Source organism: Lepidochelys kempii, chromosome 1 (assembly GCF_965140285.1).
Source record: "Lepidochelys kempii isolate rLepKem1 chromosome 1, rLepKem1.hap1, whole genome shotgun sequence".
Lineage (NCBI taxonomy): Eukaryota > Metazoa > Chordata > Testudines > Cheloniidae > Lepidochelys > Lepidochelys kempii.
The window spans coordinates 259,612,905-259,637,654 of NC_136380.1; the positions used below are offsets into that span (position 1 = coordinate 259,612,905).

The following is a 24,750-nucleotide window of genomic DNA, read 5'->3' on the forward strand; positions in this document are numbered from 1 at the left end:
CTGGCTCCTAGGTGTGTGTGTGTGTGGGGGAACGGGGCTCCACATGCTGCCCCCACCCCAAGCACCGACTCTGCACTCCCATTGTCCGGAAACGGGGAGCCACAGCCAGTGGGAGCTGTGGGGCAGTGTCTGTGGGTGAGAGTAGCGCACAGAACCATCTGCCCCCCTCCCGCCTAGGAGCCGGACCTGCTGGCCGCTTCTCGGGCGCAGCGCGGAGTCAGAACAGGCAGGAAGCCTGTCTTAGCCCCCCGCTGCACTTCTGATTGGGAGCTGCCAGAGGTAAGCCCGCACCCCAACCCCAAGCCCCAACCCCCTGCTGCAGCCCTGAGCCCCCGCAAACCCAGAGCCCCCTCCTGCACCCTAAACCCCTCATCCCTTGGCCCCAGCCCAGAGCCTGCATCCCAAGCCCATAACCCCTCCTGCAACCCAACACCCTGCCTCAACATACAACCCCCTCCCGCATTCCAAATCCCTCAGCTCCACTCCCTCAGCCTGGAGCCCCCTCTTGCACCCCAAACCCCTCATCCTCAGCCCCACCCCAGAGCCCGCACCCCCAGCTGGAGTCCCCCCCGTACCCCAACTCCCTGCCCCACCCCAGGCCCCCCTCCTCCCATACCCTGAACCCCTCATTTCTAGCCCCTCGTCCTCACCCCCTCCCGCAGCCCAACTCCCTGCTGGGCGGGGGGGGGGGCGCTCAGGGAAGGGGCGGGGCTAGAGGGTTCAGTTTTGTGCCACGAGAAAGTGGGCAACCCTAATCCACATCCTGCTCCGGGGGGTCCGCTCTGCGCACGGTGGGGCAGCCCAGGCGGGTGAGTCCCCCGGCGCCCGCAGGCTCAGGGAAACCCCCCCCAGGCTGCGGGCGGGCGGGCCACCAGCACCAGGCAGCCGCCCCCGCCCCAGCTCGGCCCCTGCGGCGCTCCCGCTGCCCGCCAGGCGGCGCTGCGCGCTCCCCAAACCCGCCGGCCCGGCCTGGCCCGGCCAGGGCGCCGCTCTCGGCGCCTCCGCCCTCTGCGGGGCTGGGACCGGCGTGTGTCTGTGGCTGCTGCAAGATGGCGGCGCAAAGGAGGAGCCTGCTGCAGAGTGTGAGTGAGAGCTCCCCCCCCCGCAATGGCCCGGCGCTGTGTGGGGAGGAGGTGACTCCCCTGCTGGGGGCACACGCGGGGCTGTGGGGTAGGAGTGTCTATGGGGGGCACAGGCGGGGGGGTGGGGTGTGTATGGGGGCATAGGCGGGGAGTGGGGTGTCTATGGGGGCACAGGCAAGGGGGTGTGTATGGGGAGCACAAGCAGGGGGTGGGGTGTCTATGGGGGCACAGGTGGGGGGGTGTCTATGGGGGGCATAGGTGGGGGGTGGGGTGTCTATGGGGGCACAGGCAAGGGGGTGTGTATGGGAGGCATAGGTGGGGAGGGTGTCTATGGGGGCACAGGCAAGGGGGTGGGGCTACCCTGTCTCCCCGCCTGGGGGTGGGGGTGTGGAGAGAACATAGGGGAGGAGGGGGGTGGCTGTTGGGTGTCTGAGGGGCACAGGGAGGGGGTGAGTGAAGGGGATTATACTCCCCGCTGGATGACTGTGAGGGTTCTAGGGAGGGGTGTGAGACCCCTGCCAGCATATGAGTGTGTGTGCGTGGGGGGGGGGGGGGTTACCTGCATGCTCAGGGATGTGTGGTGTGTGCTCACCTAGAAGCAGTGTCTTTCTGTTCAGGGAAGCAGATGTCTATAGGAGGCATGTATATGGGAAAGCTGATTTGGGTGGGGAGGTGTGCGCTGTGTTTTGAAGGGATGGTTTTGGGAAGTGACTGTGCAGCTTTCTGGAGGAAATGTTTTCTGGGAGAAAAGTTGTAGGTGGGCAGGGTGGAGTAATTATGCCCCCAAGAGTTCCTCACTGTTTACCTTCACAACAGTAGATTGTTTCATGTTCCTTTGCTGGCTGCGGTTGGATGTGTGCAGCACAAAACCTGATCAGTCTGTTCCCCAAGTTCACCTGTACTCCTGCCCTAGAAGCATGAAAGATTACACCAGGCTTCATCTGGGGCAGTTAATGCTCTGCTCTTTTGAGTGCGAGATTCTGATGTGCATTCCAGTCCTGTTTCCTTGTTAGTGAGGGCTGGAGGTGCAGCTAGTGCTGCAGGCTTCTCAGCTTCAGAGTGGGAGAGTGGTGTTAAGTAATTTCGCTGGGGCAGCAAGGAATAAGAGGTCACTGGCTGGGTAGCTGCGTTCAGGACTGTGATGAAGTAGGAGGATGGTGCTCCATCCTGTGCAGAACCCAGTGTCCCTAGTTCTGAACCAGTTGGGATTCTACATGGGATCTTTCCTGTTTTTGTTCCCCAGGAGCAGCAGCCAAGCTGGACAGATGACTTGCCCCTCTGCCAGCTGTCTGGGGTGGGCTCAGCTCCAAATCGTTCCTACAGTGCAGATGGTAAGGGGACAGAAGGCCACCCATGGGAGGATAACTGGCTGAAATTCAGGTAAGGGGGCTGCAGGTGGAGATAGAAGCTCACAGATGGAGAGGCAGGACAGAAGTGGTGTGTGGCTTTTTACAGTAGGGGTCAGAAATGGGGCAGAATTAGAGTGTACAAGGCTTGATAGGAGAGGCTCACAGTGGTGCTATCCGTCCCTGTCGTTGTACCTCACACCCGCGCTTAACCCCTCCACCCTGACCCTCTCTGGCAGGAGTGAGAACAACTACTATCTCTATGGGGTCTTCAATGGCTACGATGGCAACCGGGTCACCAACTTCGTGGGCCAGAGGCTCTCCGCGGAGCTGTTGCTGGGCCAGCTAAATGCAGATCACAGTGATGCTGATGTGCGCCGGGTCCTGCTGCAGGTAATGGAATTCTGCTGTGAAGACCCCATGCCTCCCCCTGTATCAACACCCCACTCTCCTTTTTGCCTTAGGATAAGCAATGTCCTGGCTCTTAAAGGGTGGGGAGAAGATTGTGGACATCTGGCACGAGCTGGGAGTGCAGTTGGCTTGAGAATGTGGAACAACACTATTCATTTCACTTTCGCCTAGCCTTCCTCTGTCACCCGATTTCCGTTAGTGCAGTGTTGACAACTCTGCAGGAAGTTGCATTCAGTCTTTCTTGGACATAGGAACAGGTCAGCTTAAGAAGGGGATTATAAGGAGAAACAAAGTGACTGTAGAGATGGAAGGGACCTCAAACGTTCATCAAATCCAACCCCTTGCTCTGAGGCAGGACCAAATAAATCTAGACCATCCCTGACAGTTGTTTGTCCATCCTGTTCCTTAAAAACCTCCAACAGTGGGAATTCCACAACTTCCTTTGGAAGTTGATTCCAGAATTTAACTACCCTTTTAGTTAGAAAGTTTTTCCTAATATCTAATCTAAATCTCCATTGATGCTGATTAAACCCCATTAACTTCTTGTCCTACCTTCTGCTGACATGGAGAACAATTGATCACAATCCTTTTTGTAACAGCCCTTATTATATTTGAAGACTGTCATCAGGTCCCTGCCTCAGTCATCTTTTCTTAAGACTAAATGAGCCCAGTTTTTTTTAAATCATTCCTCATAGGTCAAGTTTTCTAAACCTTGTACCATTTTTGTTGCTCTCTGGACTCTCTCCAATTCATCCTCATCTTTCTTAAAATGTGGTGCCCAGAATTGGACCCAGTACTCCAGCTGAGGCCTCAGGAATGCCGAGTAGAGCAGGACAGTTACCTCTCACGTCTTACATACAATACTCCTGTTAATACACTCCAGAATGCTATTAGCCTTTTTTGCAACTGCATCACATTGTTGGCTCATATTCAGTTGGTGATCCAGTATAACCCCAGGACCTTTTCAGCTGTGCTACCCCCTAGCCAGTTATTTCCCATTTTGTAGTTATGCATTTGATTTTTCTGTCCTAAGTGAAGTACTTTGCTCTTGTCTTTATTTAATTTCATCTTGTTGATTTCAGACCAGTTCTATAATTTGTCAACGTCTTTTTGAATTCTAATCTTGTCCTCCAGTGTGCTTTCAATCCCTCCCAGCTCGGTGTTGTCCACAAATTTTACAAGCATACTCTCCACTCCATTATCCAAGTCATTAATGAAAATATTGACAAGTACCAGACCCAGGACTGACTCCTGAGGGACCCCACTAGATGCATTATCCCAGTTTGATAGCAAACAATTGATAAATACTCTTTGAGTACAGTTTTTCAACCAGTTGGGTACCCACCTTATAGTGATTTCGTCTATAGACTTCATTTTTCTTAGTTTTCTTATGAGAATGCCATGTGGAGCTGTGTCAAAAACCTTACTAAAAACAAGATATATCACTCACGTCTACTGCTTCCACTATGCCAGTAATTCTGTCAAAGACGGAAATTAGGTTGGACTGGGATGATTTGTTCTTGACAAATCCATGCTCGCTATTCTTTATAACCCTATTATCCTCGAGGTGCTTACAAATTGATTATTTAATAATTTGTTCCAGTATCGATCCAGATATTGAAGTTAGGATGACTGGTCTATAATTCCCTGGGTCCTCTTCATTCCCCTTTTTAAAGATAGGTACTATGTTTGCTGTTCTCCAGTCCTCTGGGACTTCATCCCTCCTCTGTGAGTTCTTGAAAATAATTGCTAATGCTTCTGAGATTGCGTAGCTAGTTCCTTAAGTACCCTAGGATGAATTTAATCAGGCCCTGCCAACTTGAATACATTTAATTTATCTAAACATTCGTTAACTTTTTCTTTCCATATTTTGGCTTGTGTTCCTGCCGTCTGCTTGTTAATATTAATTGTGTTGGGTATCTGGTCATCATTGACCTTTTTTGTTTATGATAGTGAGTGAAGGGAAAACATTTAGGATATGGGGAGATGGGATTGTGAAACCGTTTCCTAAAGCAGCAGTAGATCTCTCTGGTCTCCCTGTGAGTTTAATTTTTCATTTCCTGCCCTTAACTGTTGCGTAATATTCCTACGTGCTGTTACCCAGTTTCACCACTCCACTTCAAAGTGGTTGCACGTCACTGGTGGGTATAGTGATCCCTGTGTATATACAAGTCTATACATCAGTTTGTAAAGTTGTTGAGTAGTGTAAGTTTTTGTTAGGATGGAAGGTAAGCAGACATCAGATTGCTGTGTTTGCAAAACAGCTGCTGTTAACTTGTCTCCTGTTAATATTTCCTGTCCCCTCGTAGGCTTTTGATGTGGCAGAAAGAAGTTTTCTGGAGTCCATTGATGATGCTTTGGCAGAGAAGGCCAGCCTTCAGTCCCAACTGCCAGAGGTAATCTGACTTTAGTGAAGGGATGCATTCCTGCCCCCTCCAAATTGCTCGATGGGATTTGAAGCCTCTTGTCTCTAGGTCACTGGCCTCGGTCTGGCCCACGGGAGGCTGTAACTGAAAATTGTTACCCTCTGGTGATCATTTGTTGGCTTGTGTGAAATGATTTAGGGATCTCAATCCAATTCCTGGCATTCCCACATCACATTAACCCACCATCACCATTGGCACTACTTGGACCCCTTACTGTTAGTCTCAGCAGAGAGGCCAAGAACTGAATGGGTCATGGAGACTAAACTCCGCACTCACCATTATAGGCGTGTTCCTTCTAAGACAAGGCTGAGGCATACAGGCAGGGAAGTGGGCATGGCCTCTGTGTCTATGAAGTGTCTGTTCTGCCAGTAAACAGGACTTCTGTCTGCAAGGTCTGTCAAATCTGGCACTATTATTTTTCAGTGCTAAACAATGTGCTCACCTCTGCACAAGATTAAAGATGGTCCCTGCCCTGAAGAGCTTACAGTGTCTGGTTGTGATTTCGATGCCATGGGTTGTGTAGGGTTAAGCTCCCCCCTTATCCTGTGTTCTAGGGGGTACCCCACCACCAGCTGCCTTCTCAGTACCAGAAGATTCTGGAGAGATTGAAGGCCTTGGAGCGGGAGATCTCTGGAGGAGCTATGGCTATTGTGGCTGTCATACTCAACAACAAGCTCTACATCGCCAATGTAGGTGTGTTCCTCTTCTTCACCCGCTTGATCTTGATATTTCTGAGGGTGGCTGCAGCTCTGGCAGAGTGAGGAGAACCTGAGTTTGGGAAACAATTGGATTGCTTCTTACATTGTGAGAAATGCACTTGAGTTAATTGGGGATGGCAGTGAAATCAAAATGGTCCAGAAGCTGGTTGCTAGGTCTGTGCCTCTCCAAAGGTTGGCTGTTCTAATGTTTGTGACCAAAGACACGTGGGAAAGGGGCTGAGTACAGTAGTGTGGTTCCCTAGGGAAGAAAGGAACTGTCTGTGTTTGCAGGCACTGGTTGAGGACTGGATTAGGGGTTGGTCCAGATTGTTTTGTATGCTATTGAGGGGCTATTTGTAGGAGATTGCAGTGAAGGTTTGTGTGCTCTTCATTCCCTTCCCTCTTTTCCTTCCTTGTTCCCCTTTTCTCCTACCATCTCTTTGGATTTTCTCCCTCTCTTCCACCTCTCCACCCCCTCTTTATAGTCACCAGGTCCTCACATGCTGCTCCCACCACAGGTACAAACCGCGCACTGCTGTGCAAGTCTACGGTGGATGGGTTGCAGGTGACACAGCTGAACGTGGACCACACCACGGAGAATGAGGATGAGCTCTTCCGCTTCTCCCAGCTGGGTAAGTGATCATAGAATATCAGGGTTGGAAGGGACCTCAGGAGGTCATCTAGTCCAACCACCTGCTCAAAGCAGGACCAATCTCCAGCTAAATCATCCCAGCCAGGGCTTTGTGAAGCCTGACCTTAAAAACTTCAAAGGAAGGAGATTCCACCACCTCCCTAGTAACGCATTCCAGTGCTTCACCACCCTCCTAGTGAAAAAGCTTTCCTAATATCCAGCCTAAACCTCCCCCACTGCAACTTGAGACCATTACTCCTCGTTCTGTCATCTGCTACCACTGAGAACAGTCTAGAGCCATCCTCTTTGGAACCCCCTTTCAGGCAGTTGAAAGCAGCTATTAAATTCCCCCCTCATTCTTCTCTTCCGCAGACTAAACAATCCCAGTTCCCTCAGTCTCTCCTCATAAGTCATGTGTTCCAGTCCCCTAATCATTTTTGTTGCCCTCCGCTGGATGCTTTCCAATTTTTTCACATCCTTCTTGTAGTGTGGGGCCCAAAACTGGACACAGTACTCCAGATGTGGCCTCACCAATGTCAAATAGATCACGTCCCTCGATTTGCTGGCAGTGCCCCTACTTATACATCCCAAAATGCCATTGGCCTTCTTGGCAACAAGGACACACTGTTGACTCATATCCAACTTATCATCCACTGTAACCCCTAGGTCCTTTTCTGCAGAACTGCTGCCTAGCCATTCGGTCCCGAGTCTGTAGCGGTACATGGGATTCTTCCATCCTAACTGCAGGACTCTGCACTTGTCCTCATCAGATTTCTTTTGACCCAATCCTCTAATTTGTCTAGGTCCCTCTGTATCCTATCCCTACCCTCCAGCGTATCTACCTCTCCTCCCAGTTTAGTGTCATCTTCAAACTTGCTGAGGGTGCAATCCACGCCATCCTCCAGGTCATTAATGAAGATATTGAACAAAACCGGCCCCAGGACCGACCCTTGGGACACTCCACTTGAAACCAGCTGCCAACTAGACATGGAGCCATTGCTCACTACCTGTTGAGCTTGACAATCTATCCAGCTTTCTATCCACCTTATAGTCCATTCATCCAGCCCATACTTCTTTAACTTGCTGGCAAGAATACTGTGGGAGACCATGTCAAAAGCTTTGCTAAAGTCAAGGAATAACACATCCACTGCTTTCCCCTCATCCACAGAGCCAGTTATCTCATCGTAGAAGGAAATTAGATTAGTCAGGCATGACTTGCCTTTGGTGAATCCATGCTGACTGTTCCTGATCACTTTCCTCTCCTCTAAGTGCTTCAGAATTGATTCCTTGAGGACCTGCTCCATGATTTTTCCAGGGACTGAGGTGAGGCTGACTGGCCTGTAGTTCCCCGGATCCTCCTCCTTCCGTTTTTTAAAGATGGGCACTACATTAGCCTTTTTCCAGTAGTCCGGGACCTCCCCCGTTCGCCATGAGTTTTCAAAGATAATGGCCAATGGCTCTGCAATCACATCTGCCAACTCCTTTAGCGCTCTCGGATGCAGCGCATCCAGCCTCATGGACTTGTGCTCGTCCAGCTTTTCTAAATAGTCCCAAACCACTTTTCTCCACAGAGGGCTGGTCACCTCCTCCCCATGCTGTGCGGCCCAGTGCAGTAGTCTGGGAGCTGACCTTGTTCATGAAGACAGAGGCAAATAAAGCATTGAGTACATTAGCTTTTTCCACATCCTCTGTCACTAGGTTGCCTCCCTCATTCAGTAAGGGGCCCACACTTTCCTTGGCTTTCTTCTTGTTGCTAATATACCTGAAGAAACCCTTCTTGTTACTCTTAACATCTCTTGCTAGCTGCAACTCCAAGTGTGATTTGGCCTTCCTGATTTCACTCCTGCATGCCTGAGCAATATTTTTATACTCCTCCCTGGTCATTTGTCCAATCTTCCACTTCTTATAAGCTTCTTTTTTGTGTTTAAGATCAGCAAGGATTTCACTGTTAAGCCAAGCTGGTAGCCTGTCATATTTACTATTCTTTCTACACATCGGGATGGTTTGTTCCTGTAACCTCAATAAGGATTCTTTAAAATACAGCCATCTCTCCTGGACTCCTTTCCCCCTCATGTTATTCTCCCAGGGGATCCTGCCCATCAGTTCCCTGAGGGAGTCAAAGTCTGCTTTTCTGAAGTCCAGGGTCCGTATTCTGCTGCTCTCCTTTCTTCCTTGTGTCAGGATCCTGAACTTGACCATCTCATGGTCACTGCCTCCCAGGTTCCCATCCACTTTTGCTTCCCGGTTCGTGAGCAGCAGGTCAAGAAGAGCTTGGATTGGACTGAAGAATTTATGGGTTTAAAGGTAGAGGAGGCCTGGGATTATTTTAAATTAAAGCTGCAGAAGCTATCGGAAGCCTGCATCCCAAGAAAGGGGAAAAAATTCATAGGCAGGAGTTGTAGACCAAGCTGGATGAGCAAGCATCTTAGAGAGGTAATTAAGAAAAAGCAGAAAGCATATAGGGAGTGGAAGAAGGGAGGGATCAGTAAGGAAAGCTACCTTATTGAGGTCAGAATATGTAGGGATAAAGTGAGACAGGCTAAAAGTCAAGTAGAGTTGGACCTTGCAAAGGGAATTAAAACCAATAGTAAAAGGTTCTATAGTCATATAAATAGGAAGAAAACAAAGAAAGAAGAAGTGGGACCGCTAAAAACTGAGGATGGAGTGGAGGTCAAGGATAATCTAGGCATGGCCCAATATCTAAACAAATACTTTGCCTCAGTCTTTAATAAGACTAAAGAGGATCTTAGGGATAATGGTAGCATGATAAATGGGAATGAGGATATGGAGGTAGACATCACCATATCTGAGGTAGAAGCGAAACTCAAACAGCTTAATGGGGCTAAATCGGGGGGCCCAGATAATCTTCATCCAAGAATATTAAAAGAATTGGCACAAGAAATTGCAAGCCCATTAGCAAGAATTTTTAATGAATCTGTAAATTCAGGGGTTGTACCATATGATTGGAGAATTGCTAACATAGTTCCTATTTTTAAGAAAGGGAAAAAAAGTGATCCAAGTAATTATAGGCCTGTTAGTTTGACATCTGTAGTATGCAAGGTCTTGGAAAAAATTTTGAAGGAGAAGGTAGTTAAGGACATTGAAGTCAATGGTAAATGGGACAAAATACAACATGGTTTTACAAAAGGTAGATCGTGCCAAACCAACCTGATTTCCTTCTTTGAGAGAGTAACAGATTTTTTAGATAAAGGAAACGCAGTGGATCTAATTTATTTAGATTTTAGTAAGGCGTTTGATACTGTGCCACATGGGGAATTATTAGTTAAATTGGATAAGATGGGCATCAATAGGAAAATTGAAAGGTGGATAGGGAATTGGTTAAAGGGGAGACTACAACGGGTCCTACTGAAAGGTGAACTGTCAAGTTGGAGGGAGGTTACCAGTGGAGTTCCTCAAGGATCAGTTTTGGGACCAATCTTATTTAATCTTTTTATTACTGACCTGGGCACAAAAAGTGGGAGTGTGCTAATAAAGTTTGCAGATGATACAAAGCTGGGAGGTATTGCTAATTTAGAGAAGGACAGGGATACCCTACAGGAGGATCTGGATGACCTTGTAAACTGGAGTAATAGGAATAGGATGAAATTTAATAGTGAGAAGTGTAAGGTCATGCATTTAGGGATTAATAACAAGAATTTTAGTTATAAGCTAGGGACGCATCAACTAGAAGTAACGGAGGAGGAAAAGGACCTTGGAGTATTGGTTGATCATAGGTTGACTATGAGCTGCCAATGTGATATGGCTGTGAAAAAAGCTAATGTCGTCTTGGGATGCATCAGGAGAGGTATTTCCAGTAGGGATAAGGAGGTTTTAGTACCGTTATATAAGGCACTGGTGAGACCTCACCTGGAATACTGTGTGCAGTTCTGGTCTCCCATGTTTAAGAAGGATGAATTCAAACTGGAACAGGTACAGAGAAGGGCTACTAGGATGATCCGAGGAATGGAAAACTTGTCTTATGAAAGGAGACTCAGGGAGCTTGGCTTGTTTAGCCTAACTAAAAGAAGGTTGAGGGGAGATATGATTGCTCTCTATAAATATATCAGAGGGATAAATACCAGAGAGGGAGAGGAATTATTTAAACTCAATACCAATGTGGACACAAGAACAAATGGATATAAACTGGCCACTAGGAAATTTAGATTAGAAATTAGACGAAGGTTTCTAACCATCAGAGGAGTGAAGTTTTGGAATAGCCTTCCGAGGGAAGTAGTGGGGGCAAAAGATCTATCTTGCTTTAAGATTAAACTCGATAAGTTTATGGAGGAGATGGTATGATGGGATAACATGGTTTTGGTAATTAAATATTCATGGTAAATAGGCCCAATGGCCTGTGATGGGTTTTTAGATGGGGTAAGATCCAAGTTACCCGGGAAAGAATTTTCTGTAGTATCTGGCTGATGAATCTTGCCCATATGCTCAGGGTTTAGCTGATCGCCATATTTGGGGTCGGGAAGGAATTTTCCTCCAGGGCAGATTGGAAGGCCCTGGAGGTTTTTCGCCTTCCTCTGTAGCATGGGGCACGGGTCACTTGCTGGAGGATTCTCTGCTCCTTGAGGTCTTCAAACTACAATTTGACGACTTCAGTAGCACAGATATAGGTGTGAGGTCTTTTTTAGGAGTGGTGGGTGAAATTCTGTGGCCTGCATTGTGCAGGAGGTCAGACTAGATGATCATAATGGTCCCTTCTGACCTAAATATCTATGAATCTATGAATCTATGAGCTCTGCCCCTAGTTGGTTCCTCTAGCACTTGCACCAGGAAATTGTCCCCTACACTTTCCAAAAATGTCCTGGATTGTCTGTGCACTGCTGTATTGCTCTCCCAGCAGATATCAGGGTGATTGAAGTCTCCCATGAGAACCAGGGTCTGCGATCTAGTAACTTCCGTTAGTTGCCGGAAGAAAGCCTCGTCCACCTCATCCACCGGTCCAGTGGTCTATAGCAGACTCCCACCACGACATCACCCTTGTTGCTCACATTTCTAAACTTAATCCAGAGACTCTCAGGTTTTTCTGCAGTTAAATACCAGAGCTCTGAACAGTCATACTGCTCTCTTACATACAATGCAACTCCCCCACCTTTTCTGCCCTGCCTGAACAGTTTAGGACTGTGATGAGTCCCAGGAAGAGGGGAGCTGTGTTCAGTGGATCCAGAGATAGGCAGCCCTCTGCATGCTGATGCAGGTGATGAAAGAGCAGTCAGGGCTAGGGTCCAGTTCCATCCGTACTGGTGTCTGCCTCACAAAACCCCCCTCTCCTCTGGCACTATTTTGGACTTCTGCTGGCAGTCAAGCAGAGAGGCCAAGGAATGAATGAGCCATGGTGACTGAACTTCCTTCTCACCCAGACTAGGTCCCTCCAGGGCTAGGTTGACATACATTAATGAGGAATAATATGGAGTTGGAGCTTGCACTGCTACTACCCCCTGTGCTGTATCTGTTGTGGGGATAGAGAGGATTTTGTCTCAAGGGCTGTCAGTCCAGCACCTTACATCTTGTTCCCCAGAAGCTCCTGGGAAGTAGCTATGAGCTGGAGGGGCATTCTGGGTTGTGATATATGCAACCAAGCACCCACAAAAACCAGTGGTAGTCTGAGGCTTATGGACTAAACAGTCAAATAAGGCTCCTTTTCCCCAGGGCCCCATGCTGCGCACTCTGCTGCCTGCACACCCAATCCGTTAGCCAGCCAGTGTATCCTACTTGATTCTGTCTGCAGTTACATCCACCTCTAGTGTCAGTGAACTGTATCAGAAGTTTAACATTGTTCCTGATGCTCTCCCTTACTTGGTTAAGCTGCATTTTAGTTGTGCCTTCTGGTTTTACTGGCAATTGATATCTAACTCCAAGCAGCCTTTATGCAACACTGGAGACTGACAGGCATATGTAAAGGCTGGATCATACACACTGACTGGTTGGCAAACCAGGAGCCTCTTTGTATTGGTCTGACAATCTCAAGAATCATCCATGCCAGGAGCCAGCAAGTCAGCCACACTAAATGACTGAGTCAGTCTCAGCCTGCAGGAGATTTCAGGGCTGTGTCTTCCTATTGGGAGTAGATGTTGGACCATCCACGTTGTGAATGTGATTGGAATCAGATGGGAGTCTGACCTGGACTCCTGTGTTCACCATGGGGTGGCGACAGTCACCTTTTAGAACTAATTTTTTCCAAAATTCTTTTGTGCCTATTGTCCAGTCATAATTAGGAACATGGGACTTGCCAGCGCAGATCAGACTCTAGAAACAGCATTCTGTCTCTAATAGTAGTCACGACCCGATGATTCAATGGAAGGTGCTAGAACCCCCAGAATGGACAACTAACCTGTCCAGATGAGAAGTTCCTTTCTCACTGCAGCTAGTTAGTGATTGGTTTATGCCCTGAAGCAAAAGTGTTTGTATTCCTATTCCTTCTAAGTTTTTTGCCATATAAGTGCCTGCTTGTGGCTCAGATTGGTGGGTTTTTTACCCTTTTCTCCGGAGCAGCTAATGTTAATGTAGGCACCTAATCTGTGAGAGGCATTGAATTTGCTTGTTCAACTCATCCACTCAACCCCTGGATTACAAAGATGGTGTAGTGGGGTTGAAGGCTGGGGGCTGGGATGGCAGTCGCAGATGGAGAGGGAGCTGGACAGAGTCCCTTGCATCTTATTTCACATAAGACACCCTTCTCTCCCCTTTTGCAGGGTCTACAGGCAACCTTGCTGTAAAGTTTGACTGTGCTTCTGGAATTCCTGTACACCCAGCACTGCAGCTAGCGGTGGCTTTGGAACTGGTCGTGGGCTTTTTGTCCCAGGGCCAAGTGTCCAATTCAGTGTGTGTGTGTGCTCTCTTGCTCTTCTCTAAAGTTCCTGGAGCAACTGATGGGGAAAAGCTGTCTCCTTTAAAAACTGGGACAGGATGAGCTGCTCTTCCTCCCTTCCCTGTTGAGTTCCTGAAGGTTTCTTGATGTCTCTTCATGTCCCTTAGTTTACCCTTTGTGGTGTCTTTAACTATGGGTGTTTCCTTTCTCCTTCCTCAGGATACAAGTGCAGGAAATTCAGGAGGTATATCAAAGAATCAATGAACTTTTTTCTTTATCTGTCAGGTTTGGATGCAGGGAAAATAAAGCAAGTTGGAACTATCTGTGGGCAAGAGAGCACCCGGCGCATTGGAGATTACAAGGTCAAATATGGCTACACTGATATTGAACTGCTCAGGTTAGAAAAAGTTCAACTTTGTGGTCTTGCTCTCTCCCCAGTCCTGCTTTCTTCTGAAGGCAGGTTCCCCCTTCCACCTGCCTGCGTCACTCTATTAAATACTAAATCAGCTTTCTCCGTTCAGTGCTGCTAAATCTAAGCCCATCATAGCTGAGCCTGAAATCCATGGAGGGCAGCCATTGGATGGGGTGACTGGCTTCCTGGTACTCATGTCAGAAGGGCTCTACAAAGCTCTGGAGGCGGCTCACGGGCCCGGGCAGGCCAATCAGGTGAGAACTTCCTGGCTGGAGGCATTCCCAAAGGTGTTAAATCATCCCATCCGTGCCAGCTCCACTCATGCAAGCTGCCTTGCACAGATGTCCTGTTAGCACCACCATGGTTGGATGCATCATCCCAGTCTGCAGTGGGGTGAGTGAGCTGTTCTGGCAGAGTGGTTTTTCCAGGCTGTTTTCCCTGTCTTGAAATGGAGCAGTGGGATGGTTCCAGACCACAAAGGTCAGTTCAGGGTGGGACATTCAGGCCTCTCCAACTATCTGACTGGGCAGTTACCATAAGAACCTTTCACGCTGGATGGCTGGGTCAGGGTTCCCCCAGAATACTCTCCTAAAGTCCTTTTCTCTCTCCACGGTCAGGAGATCGCAGCCATGATCGCCACCGAGTTTGCTAAGCAAACGTCGTTAGATGCCGTGGCTCAGGCTGTGGTGGACCGGGTTAAGCGGATCCATTGTGACACCTTTGCCAGTGGTGGGGAACGATCCAAGTTCTGCCCCTGGCATGAGGATATGACGCTGCTGGTGAGGAACTTTGGGTACCCGCTGGGCGAGATGAGCCAGCCCATGCTGACCCCGACACAAGGTATGGGAGGGAGAGAACAGGAAAAAGAGGGTGGGTGGAGTGGAGATTAGTACCCCTCTGTCCTGCCAACACTGACCTGATGCCAGGGGAAGAAGCCTTTGATGGAGATTTTGTTCCCCCACATCCTTAAGGGAATTATCACTTCAATACCAGGTGTCCAAGGTGTCCTTACACAGTGTGATTCAGAGGCTGGAGGGCACTGGAGAGAGCAACTGGGGACATACAGGATCTCAGTAGGCCAGGCCCCTCTGGCAGTTGTGGGGAACTACAGACACTGGGGTTTCCATGCACTCTCCCACATCTCATGACAGCTGTTATGTTCCTTTTCCCCCCACTTTTCAGGAGGCCGCATCTATCCTGTCTCTGTGCCGTACTCCAGTGCCCAGAGCACAAGCAAGACCAGCGTAACGCTGTCCCTTGTCATGCCTTCCCAAGGCCAGATGGTCAATGGTGCCCACAGCAGCTCCACCCTGGATGAAGCCACACCCACGCTCACTAAGTAAATGACATGTGCTATTTCAGTACCAATTGTCCCTCCCTGCTTCTCACTCAGTGTGGTTTGGGTGGTGGAATAAATAGAATCCTTGGTGGACTGGGTGGTCTAGTAGTCAGTGCCTGGGCAGTGGTAGGGGAGTCTGGGCTCACCCACTCCATTGGACTTAGACCAAGGGCCTCAGGTCAGCTAGCTGGCCCATGGAGAGGCTGTGGCTGTGCAGGTCGCCTGGCTGGCTGGTGGATTGCACGCAGGAGAAAAGAAAGAAGGGTTGAATTTACATCATATTTTTGGGGAGGGACGTTTCTCCACCATGCAAGATCGTGGTTGGCTTTGATTTCAGCGCCACCTTTGCCAAAGAGAGGGGCGTACACCTCCTGCTGTGCCAGTAACTTTTTGGTTCCCACCTTCCAGTTGCTCCAGGAACAGTGGAGCTGCCGTATCCACGTTGCAGTTCACATGGTGAAAAGTGCTTCTTGCTGACAGACTCTGCTGTAGGGGCAAGGAAGGAAGTGTGATTTTCACCCTCAGTTTTTTCTTACTCTGTCCTCCACCCCTCAAATGCTCCGTGCGTCAGGCCTGTCGTGATGAGGCAGCTCTCTTATCACCTGTGAATATCAGAGTGGATCTGAACATGTCTCCATAACGTTCCTGGAGGAGTGAGGGACCGCAGCTACATGTTTCTGTTAGCCATGGGGAGGGATAATTTGATACAGTTAAGAGGCATTGGCATTTGAGATGCACTAGGCATGGACTGATTAAAATGTACATGTCTGTGTTCTCTCCTGCCACTTTTCTGCAGTCAGAGCCCAACAGTGACTCTCCAGTCCACAAACACCCATACCCAGAGCAGCAGCTCGAGCTCAGATGGCGGCCTCTTCCGCTCCCGCCCCTCCCACTCACTCCAGCCAGATGAGGATGGACGTGTTGAGCCCTATGTGGACTTTGCAGAGTTCTACCGGCTTTGGAACATGGACCACGGTGAACAGGGAATATTAACAGTGTCCTGATGTAGGGAGGAGAGGTGTGCCTTGCAACCACCAGGAGCTCGCCTAGAGGAGCGAATGAAGACTGAGGTGAGAATGAAATAACTCCAGGTGGTGGCCAGGTTCTGTCATGAATTGTAACCTGGATCCAGGCTGTGATGAACCCCGGGCTTGGGTGCTGATGCAACTCTCTTATCAACATGTATGTGGCTTTTGCATTTCACCTTCTTCTCTGGGAAACCCCATGAATATGGGAAGGGGTCACGAACTTATCCCTCACCACCAGTATTATGGACAGCGTCAGCAGGGAGGGCTCTGTTATGGCGAGGGCAAGGAAGATGTCTGTACAGTGGCTGTACATCGTGTGTGTATATACGCAGTCATATATTGCAGTGCAGAAACACTAGGCTGTGATACCAGTGTTTAACTCCATAGAAGATACCTCCATTTTGCAGAATAAATAATATATAGCTACTGTCACCTGCGTGGCTTGCTGTGTTTTCTTCAGAGGAAATTTTAGTGCTGGTGAAAGGAAGGTGTTGGGCTGACAGCCCTAGAGATTGAAACCTTCAGAACAGGTGAGACAGTCAGTAGCATGCCAGCTTCTCCCTGCATGTGTGTATTGGACCTCTTTGGGAAGGGCCCTTTTTAAGCAAGAGGGCAGGGATTTTAGTCTCCTTGGCTTCTGCAGTTCTTGGACTTTCTTCTTTTAGTGAGGTCAGGGCTTGAATAGTTTTAGCTGTAATGCAGAGACTTGCCCAACAGGAATTACGACCTCTAGAGTAATTACCGTGTTGGAGGTAATTACTGGTCGGTAATTACTGGTCGGAGCTTGTCTAGAACTGATAACGTGAAAGGGAAAGGCTCTTTATCCCACTCATAATCTCCTGCCCCATCCAGTCACACAGCTTGGGACTTCAAGTTAAAATGTAACTTCAGATCCTCAGAGAGAAGGTCTTGTCCAGAGAGTGCTCTCCTAAAGCTCCCTCACTTCCCCACACGCCCTTCTGTCTGCCTCTGGCAGACTCCAGGAATCAAAGAACTGTAGTTGCAGAGGGCAAATTGTAGCACAATGAATTAGAAAACGGAATCTTGATGCTGGTCTCTTAGCAAAGGGAGATGTGAGCCTGTCAGCTTCCTAGGAGTATTCTTATCGTCGATATGAGAGAGACTGGCCTAGTGGATAGAGCAATGGACTAGCCCTCAGGAGACCTGAGTTCTGTTCCCAGCATGGTCATGTCACTTCACCACTCTGTTCCTCTAATTCCCCATCTGTAAAACAGGGCATTGATACCTGCCTGCTTTGTAAAGTGCTGATGCAAAATGCTAGCCTAAAAAGAGGTAGCCTAAAAGTTTGTTGTTTTTATGTAGTACCCAGAGTGTGCGAGGGACTGTGCAGACTTTATCTTAGCAGTTGTGCACTGAAGATCTTACAAATGCAAGTTTAGACAAAACAGACTGCTGCTGATAAACAGCGGGATGGACTGTGGGGTGGGGCAGTCAGAGCTGGCAAGAGGATGTTGTTACTTAGTAATGTGTTACTTAGTAATGTTTTGAAGGATAAGCGGAGTCCAGGACTTGAAATAACATGGGGGTGGAGGAGGAGTAGGGAGTGCTGCAGGACAAGATTAGAGTTTATCAGAAATATGTGGGCCAGACCAAACTAGCATAGAAAGCTGCATTTGATCTGAAAAGTACAAAGAAATGCCCTGAACACGTGTGGGTGGTTTGCTCCCTATATGTGCCAAATACAGATGCTTTTGGCTCTGCATGACCCAACTTTGATTCATACTTGCTGGGTGGGTCTTGGCTGCTAATTTTTCCTTCCAAATTATCATAGAAAAGTTCAATTCTCTGCCCTTCTTGGACTTCTGGGAAGGTTGGGGTGCTGGGTATATCTGGGCATGCTGGAGCGGTGCCCCTTGTCAAATCCATTCAAACCTGATGAGGAAATGGCATATGTTGGGCTGAGTGAGGGGATCCCTTTTAAGACAGGAGAGCAGTATGAGCCTCTCTGATGTTCTGTCTGTTGTTGGCTTGATGAGACCTGGAGATGGAAGTCCTCTCCTTATTTGCAGAAAAGCAAGCTTTCCCTACAGTGCACTTCTCCCCTGACTTAGAGGAAATCACAGCCCATTGAGTCCTTGGTGTCTGAGAGTTCTCATAGATGTCTGGGATATCTGTCATCCTAGAATCAGAACTGAGATCCTCACTTCGTTCCCCATAGCCTGTGGAACAGCTATCCAGTGAGAATGATCTGTGTCTGCTGATGTGGACTGAATTGGAGTCGGTGAAAGATTCCAATCCCATCCTCAATTCCCTGCCCTGTATATTGATATCTGTATAAACAGGCCTTCCTAACCTACTTCCCACCCCCATCTATGCTGTTGGCTAATTAGTCTGAGATCAGTTCCAATGGAAAATGTTCCACATGTGACTATTTCAGAGAAAAGTTCAAGAATTACCAACACATTTAACAGGACATGCTAAACAAACTTATCTTTTGACCTAATTACTGATCGAGTGAATACAAGGAATGAAGTGGCCGTAGTGCGGTATGTGGATTGCGCTAAGGTGTTCATAGAGAACCCCCACCCCAAAATAAGAAGATGGAGAAAAGCTTACCCTCTTGAAAATTACTACAGCCTGGGTTAGAAATCTAAGTAATGAAAAGACTCCAAAGGTAGGGGAAGATGTATGAATAGTACCACGTTGGCTACAATAGAAATCAGAAGTTAATATATTCATTAGTGAGTTATAAGAAGATACAGAGTGAGCAGTGATCAAATTCCAAGTAATATCTTCTCTCCTGCTCTTCCCCTCCCCCCCACCCCAAAAAAACAAACAAAAACAAAAACCCAGCTAAGTAGCAGACATAGGAGGACAGAACCAAATTCTACAGCATGATCTGGAGAAACCCACAGACACCTGCATGCAATGTGATGAATTTCAGTATCACTGAAAGAGTAAAGTCCCACACAGGAGGAGAGCAAACAAACGGTGCAGCTACCCAGCAGGAGACTGCTAGCTTCTCTCAAGCAAATTAAATGTTGAATATGCTGTGGAATTCTGGTGTGAAGAAAACTGATACCCTTCTCTGTGAGCAATCTCATGTAAATGAGGTCTGTAATGGTGAATAGCCCTGTAACTGGACTTTGAATAAGAGTTGTAGACCTGGTCTCCAGTATACAATCACAAGGGCAGGAAAAGGGGTTACAAGGATCAGAGAAAGAGAGAGCCCTAAACATGCAATCTAAGGCAAATACTGCTGTAGGGAAGAGGTAAGTGAACTGCAGTCTCTGAACCCCATTAGGATGACAATATAAATCAAGAAAGGGGATTGTTCCCGCTCCCCTGTACAGATAGTAAGACAAGAAATGATCCAAGCTAAAGCAGAGTCCAGAGAGTATTAGGCAGTGTTGAAGGCGACTCTAAGGGTTTTGGATGCACTTCTTGCTCTTAGCATCAAACTCTCTGTAGCAGTATGCCTCTGCCAAACATACACAGTGAGATCACATCTATATTGCACCCAGCTGCAGGCCAGGCTGGGTCCAAATACCACGGAGAGACATGAAAGGGCTTTTTAACCCCTCAGCCATCTACTGAACATCTGTCACCTCTATTCCTGTAAACTGAAGACGATTCAAGCTTTCCTGAACTTACATAGCAAGAAGGAAAAGATTTGTGATGTTTGCCTGCAGCTGTCCGCTGTGGTCATGTGATCTCCTGAACTGAGTTGAGTCAGGCTTGGCCTGTATTCTAATAGACTTCCAAGGAAGTGCCTGAGTAGAGCACGAAGTAGTGTCAGTGGCAGGTTTACTCATGTCAGTTCTGAACTAGCACTCCAAACATAACATGAGAGGTGTCTGTTCTGTTGTCTTCTAGCCTGCCATGCCCCTTGGGAAAGGGTACCAGCATGAGTTAGAGGCTCATGTAGCAGCCCGTGACTTGTTTGAGCAAGCCTGGAATCCCAAACAAACATGCAGAAAAGATATGAGCTGTTTTATTTGAGTACTCACATCCAGCCATCTAAGACCAAAATCAATATATAAGCAAACATAGAAACAATGCCTTCACTTTGCGAAATGTAATTTGTCTCATACTTCCCCAGAGTCTTATCTTCAGCTAATCTCCTACTCTGAGAGCCCAGGGTTTTCGCTTGCTCACAGACAGGGTGTCTAAACACATGGGGGAGGTATTTACTGACCTCTCTAGCTAATAGGGCTGAAGAAATACTTCCTGCTCAGACCACTCAAAGCCTCCATTGGTTTGCATACTTATTCCTCCCTTAGAAGAGTAAGTTTTCAAGCTACTTTGTATAAGGGAGAGAATTTCCCAGATCTGACCCTCAAACTATTCCATACCGCCAGTCTGTCGTCCCTGCCAGTGTGCTAAGCCTCAAAATGAGAAGTTACATTAGTGAGCAAGCTACAGATAAAATAAAGGAACATATCAAAGGCAAAGAAGCAGCCAGTGTGTGCTCCAAGTCTTTCAGTTTAGACTAACAAACGTTAATGAAAGGGGCAATACATCTTTTAAAAATCTATCTTAGAAATACGTACGGTGTATCTGTGACACCTCTGTACTGAGCAGCAGTTAAAGATAATGGGTGTAGGCAGAAAGAATATTCTAATGGTCTCCCCCCACCACCGCTCTATAGCCTGTGACCTGGATAATTATCCATAATATTAATGGGGTTGTATTTGGAATCCTAACATGTACTAGTATTAACCTATCTTAATAAGTGTTAGTTGTATAATGTGTCCATTGTAAATATGCCACTATAGAAAGATTAGGTATTTCAAAATCCTATGGTACTTGTTGCAAAAGTAGGAGTGTTATTCCAAGTATTCTGGCTAACATCCAAAACAAGTAATTACATTCTGCCAACGTGGACTCCCCACTGGGGTTTCAAATAAATGTAATGATCATTGTTGCTTCTTGTCTTAAACCATTGTGTATTGTTGCTGTATGTTGCTAAACAGCTGCCACATTCCATCCCAGAGTTGGCTACGTTTCATGGGGGGCTCAAGTTGTCCCCGTGTACATATGAACCATAAGACTCTTCGGGATTCTATGCAAAAGAAGCACAGTATAGATGGAAGCTATTAATATTTATCCTCTGAAGCTGAGAACATAACTGAAAAGAGAGGGACTGGAACAACTGAATTCAGGCTACTCAGCAGTCAGAACTGATGAGAAGAGAGATGTCCTGAAGGAATAAGAGCCAAGAGCATAAGGAATTTTCTGCGTGAAGGATTTAAAGCACAGTGGAGCATGGGAGGGAAAAGGCTAGGACTCCCTCCGTTGGAAACAAGAGAAGCTGTGGCAGGTACAATGCTATGGTGACATAGCACGAACTCCTTAGTCAAGGGTGACTCTCCTTTTCCACTATAATGTCCATTTGGGGACACACACACACTAGCCAGGCTGTCTCTCCACACACACACACACACACACACTTCTCTACTAAGGGAGTTTTCCCACAGCTTGAGGCAAGTTAGACAGTTTCCAAGAGATGGGAAATTCTACTGGAGGATAGTTCTGACGGAGAGGTATTATTTTGATCATGCACACAAGTGTGCTAGATGCTTTAAGAGGTCCCTAACACTCCTTCCCCCCACCCACCCACCCAATTGCACAAGAACAGCTTGGCCTAGAAATGTCACATTTGTGTTGCTTTGCTGGCTTTCTCCAGGAGGAGACCTTAGCAGGCTACTGATTTAGGGTCAGATTCCAATATGCTTCTGTGGAGTGTGATACTTAATAAGTTGTCCCATTGATTTCATAGAGACTACTCACAAAGTAAGATAGAAGGTGCTAATGTGCATGAGTAAAGGGGGCAGAATCTGTCCCTGAGTAAAGTGGGGCAATAAACACTTCAGGATGCCCACACGTTCTGCATACATATGTGGAGTCTGGCAGAACTTCTGTGCTCTGGCATGGGATCATAAGGCCTCGATTGTAGCTGCTTTGCCAGGTGTCCTTTAGGTTAGGATGGTCACACTCCCACACTGCATCCTTCCTAAGGCCCATGTTGGAGCGGCTGTGCCATCTGCACCTTAGCTTCCCCATAGCCACAGATAACAATTTAACACATGGGCCGCTTCACCTTGAATAGTCCCTCAGAATATGTGCTAATTACTTATGCTATAAACTATCTGTTCAATCTTGTATTTAGTTGTGACACTTCAGGATGCCCACATGTTCTGCATACATATGTGGAGTCTGGCAGAACTTCTGTGCTCTGGCATGGGATCATAAGGCCTCGATTGTAGCTGCTTTGCCAGGTGTCCTTTAGGTTAGGATGGTCACACTCCCACACTGCATCCTTCCTAAGGCCCATGTTGGAGCGGCTGTGCCATCTGCACCTTAGCTTCCCCATAGCCACAGATAACAATTTAACACATGGGCCGCTTCACCTTGAATAGTCCCTCAGAATATGTGCTAATTACTTATGCTATAAACTATCTGTTCAATCTTGTATTTAGTTGTGACATTCTGAGTACCTTTCCCAGACCTGAAGAAGCGCTCTGTGTACGCGCAAAAGCTTGTTTCTCTCACCAACAGATGTTGGTCCAATAAAAAAATATTACCTCGCCCACCTTGTCTTTCTAATGTCCTGGAACCGACACATCTATCTCAATACTACATAAAACAGTCTCGAAACACCTGAGGAAATGTGATGGGGCCCCTAGGGTGCAACCTGGATTGTGAGACCACTGAGCCCTCTGTCCCACCAACCTCAAGTATCTGTCTCACCCTGTGATGCTTTTGGCAAGCTACAAACCTCTGGCAGGTGCAGCACTTACACCGACCTCCACTGGCAGGGACACACTCAACTGAGTTGCCTGAATGTTTTCCCCAGACACTCATGAACCAACAATAGAGAGGATCCAGCCAGTTACCCCCAGCTCCCCAGCCTTGCACCCCAGAACTGTACTGTCTTGCCCTGGTCAGAAGCCTGACCAGTGTACGTTCATTGCCCAGTTTGTCTCTCTCGATGTGGAGAGGACGCACACTGGCCTTTGTAAACTGAGCTGAGATTTCCCAAACACTTCAACCAAAACACACTGTTTTAGGTAAAATATAAAACAGATTTATTAAGTACAGAAAGATAGATTTTAAGTGATTATAATTAGCAAGCATAGAGATCAAAGTTGGTTACCTAAGAAACAAAAATAAATTTGCAGTCTGAGTTCTATAAACTAAACAGAATTTGAGTCAACTAGTGTCTCACCCTGACAGATGGTACAAACTGGTCACAGATGTTCAGTGCATAGGCTGGAACTGCCTTCCAGCCCAGGACCACCCTCCCCTGGTTCAAAGACTTTGTCCTCTAGACATGTTTCCAGGTGTTGAGTTGTGGGAGGGGTGAGGCCAAGTCATGATGTCACTTCTCTTTATAGTTTCTTCCAGCTTGCTGGAAAGATCTTTTGCGATAATGTGGGTCAAACAGCCTCCATTGTATATATGCTCTCTCCGAGATGTTGGGGGAGTGGATTCTCTTCACTGGCCTTCAGTGCATCTGGCTGCTCCATTGTTGTACCTGAAAGGTATTCCCAACCTCACAACATATTTCAGGCACACACACATAGCAAAACGTCATCACTTTCCATACAATGACAGCACATACCATCCAACAGGAGGATATTCATGTTCCACAGATCAAGACTTTAAAAATGATACCTCACAAGGCATACTTTGTACAAAACACATCCTAATTATATGACAGTGATGAATATGGGGGTTCCAGGGTGCTGCTTTGAGTTACAGAGTACCACAGGAAATAGTTGGCAAAACGCTGAATGTGGCCTGAAGATTGTGAATATCCATGATTTTAAACACCCCTGAGAGAGTATTGCAGATTTCTCAAAAAACAACTGTTAGCCTGGAAATCCAAAGTGAAGGTTCCTGGGATGGTGTGTATAGACCCCACACTGGCAAACAAAGGGTTAACAGGAGCCTAAGAGCCCAATTAGCCCTCCTGGTGGTCCCTGGAGGGTGGGCCATGCCCAATTTAGCATTAGGCCCAGCTGCAGAGGAGCTGGGTCACTATGATAGAGGCAGATGGAGTTATAAACAGGAAGGAAAGCAAGGGGAAGTGAGTATGCACTGGGGATCTCTACTTTGGTATAGATGCCTGCAGCATCAGGAAGTTGACCTATGAATAGGGTTGCTATGTGGCTGGTTTTCAGCTAGCTTCCTTGTTAGCCGATAGCGTTAATGTGCTGTTAGTTTTTTTTTTTTTCAGTTGGGGTGCGTTAGAATGTTCTCTGTTTCACATCCCTGTAATCCAGGTAAAGTAAAAAAAAAAGTGATAAAATAACATCAAAATACACTTTAAAATCTGTGTGTGTGTGTAAAATGTTTCCCTCAAACACTTTAGCTGTAGCTGGATCCTTTTTGTTAGGTGGCCAGTGGCTGGCTTTTGTTGGTGTTTGGGTGATGGCCAATGGCTGTTCTTATTATGCCTCGGCAGTAGTAACCCTGCCTCTGGATGGAGTAGAAAAATTCGCATAGAGCAAAAGAGGTGGTAGTAAGGTGTTAGGAAGCTCTTTGCAATAGGCCTAGACAAGAGGCCAACTGAGAGACCTGCTGAGTCCAG

The 24,750-nt window shown here is 47.4% G+C and overlaps 1 protein-coding gene across 2 annotated transcripts; it reads left to right on the forward strand.

Annotated features, from left to right (window-relative positions):
- The first annotated feature begins 948 nt into the window (after positions 1-948).
- On the forward strand, positions 949-23,242 carry TAB1 (TGF-beta activated kinase 1 (MAP3K7) binding protein 1). 2 transcript variants are annotated; one of them, XM_073326779.2, is made up of 11 exons: positions 949-1,082; positions 2,326-2,462; positions 2,668-2,821; positions 5,149-5,235; positions 5,820-5,958; positions 6,449-6,595; positions 13,697-13,808; positions 13,933-14,077; positions 14,441-14,663; positions 15,006-15,162; positions 15,959-23,242. In XM_073326779.2, the coding sequence occupies exons 1-11, from the start codon at positions 1,050-1,052 to the stop codon at positions 16,164-16,166; spliced, it is 1,542 nt and encodes a 513-aa protein (XP_073182880.1). In that variant the 5' UTR covers positions 949-1,049; the 3' UTR covers positions 16,167-23,242. The 2 variants fall into 2 exon arrangements, with proteins under 2 accessions (XP_073182880.1, XP_073182873.1); XM_073326772.2 differs by having other exon boundaries at positions 951-1,082; positions 6,482-6,595.
- Positions 23,243-24,750: the final 1,508 nt, after the last annotated feature.

Bases quoted from the DNA above. Each gene is read 5' to 3' on its own strand.
- TAB1 (XM_073326779.2), top strand. From the start codon at position 1,050: ATGGCGGCGCAAAGGAGGAGCCTGCTGCAGAGT. The intron at 2,822-5,148 runs GTAATGGAATTC...GTCCCCTCGTAG, and splicing joins TGCGCCGGGTCCTGCTGCAG to GCTTTTGATGTGGCAGAAAG. The intron at 13,809-13,932 runs GTTAGAAAAAGT...TTCTCCGTTCAG, and splicing joins ACTGATATTGAACTGCTCAG to TGCTGCTAAATCTAAGCCCA.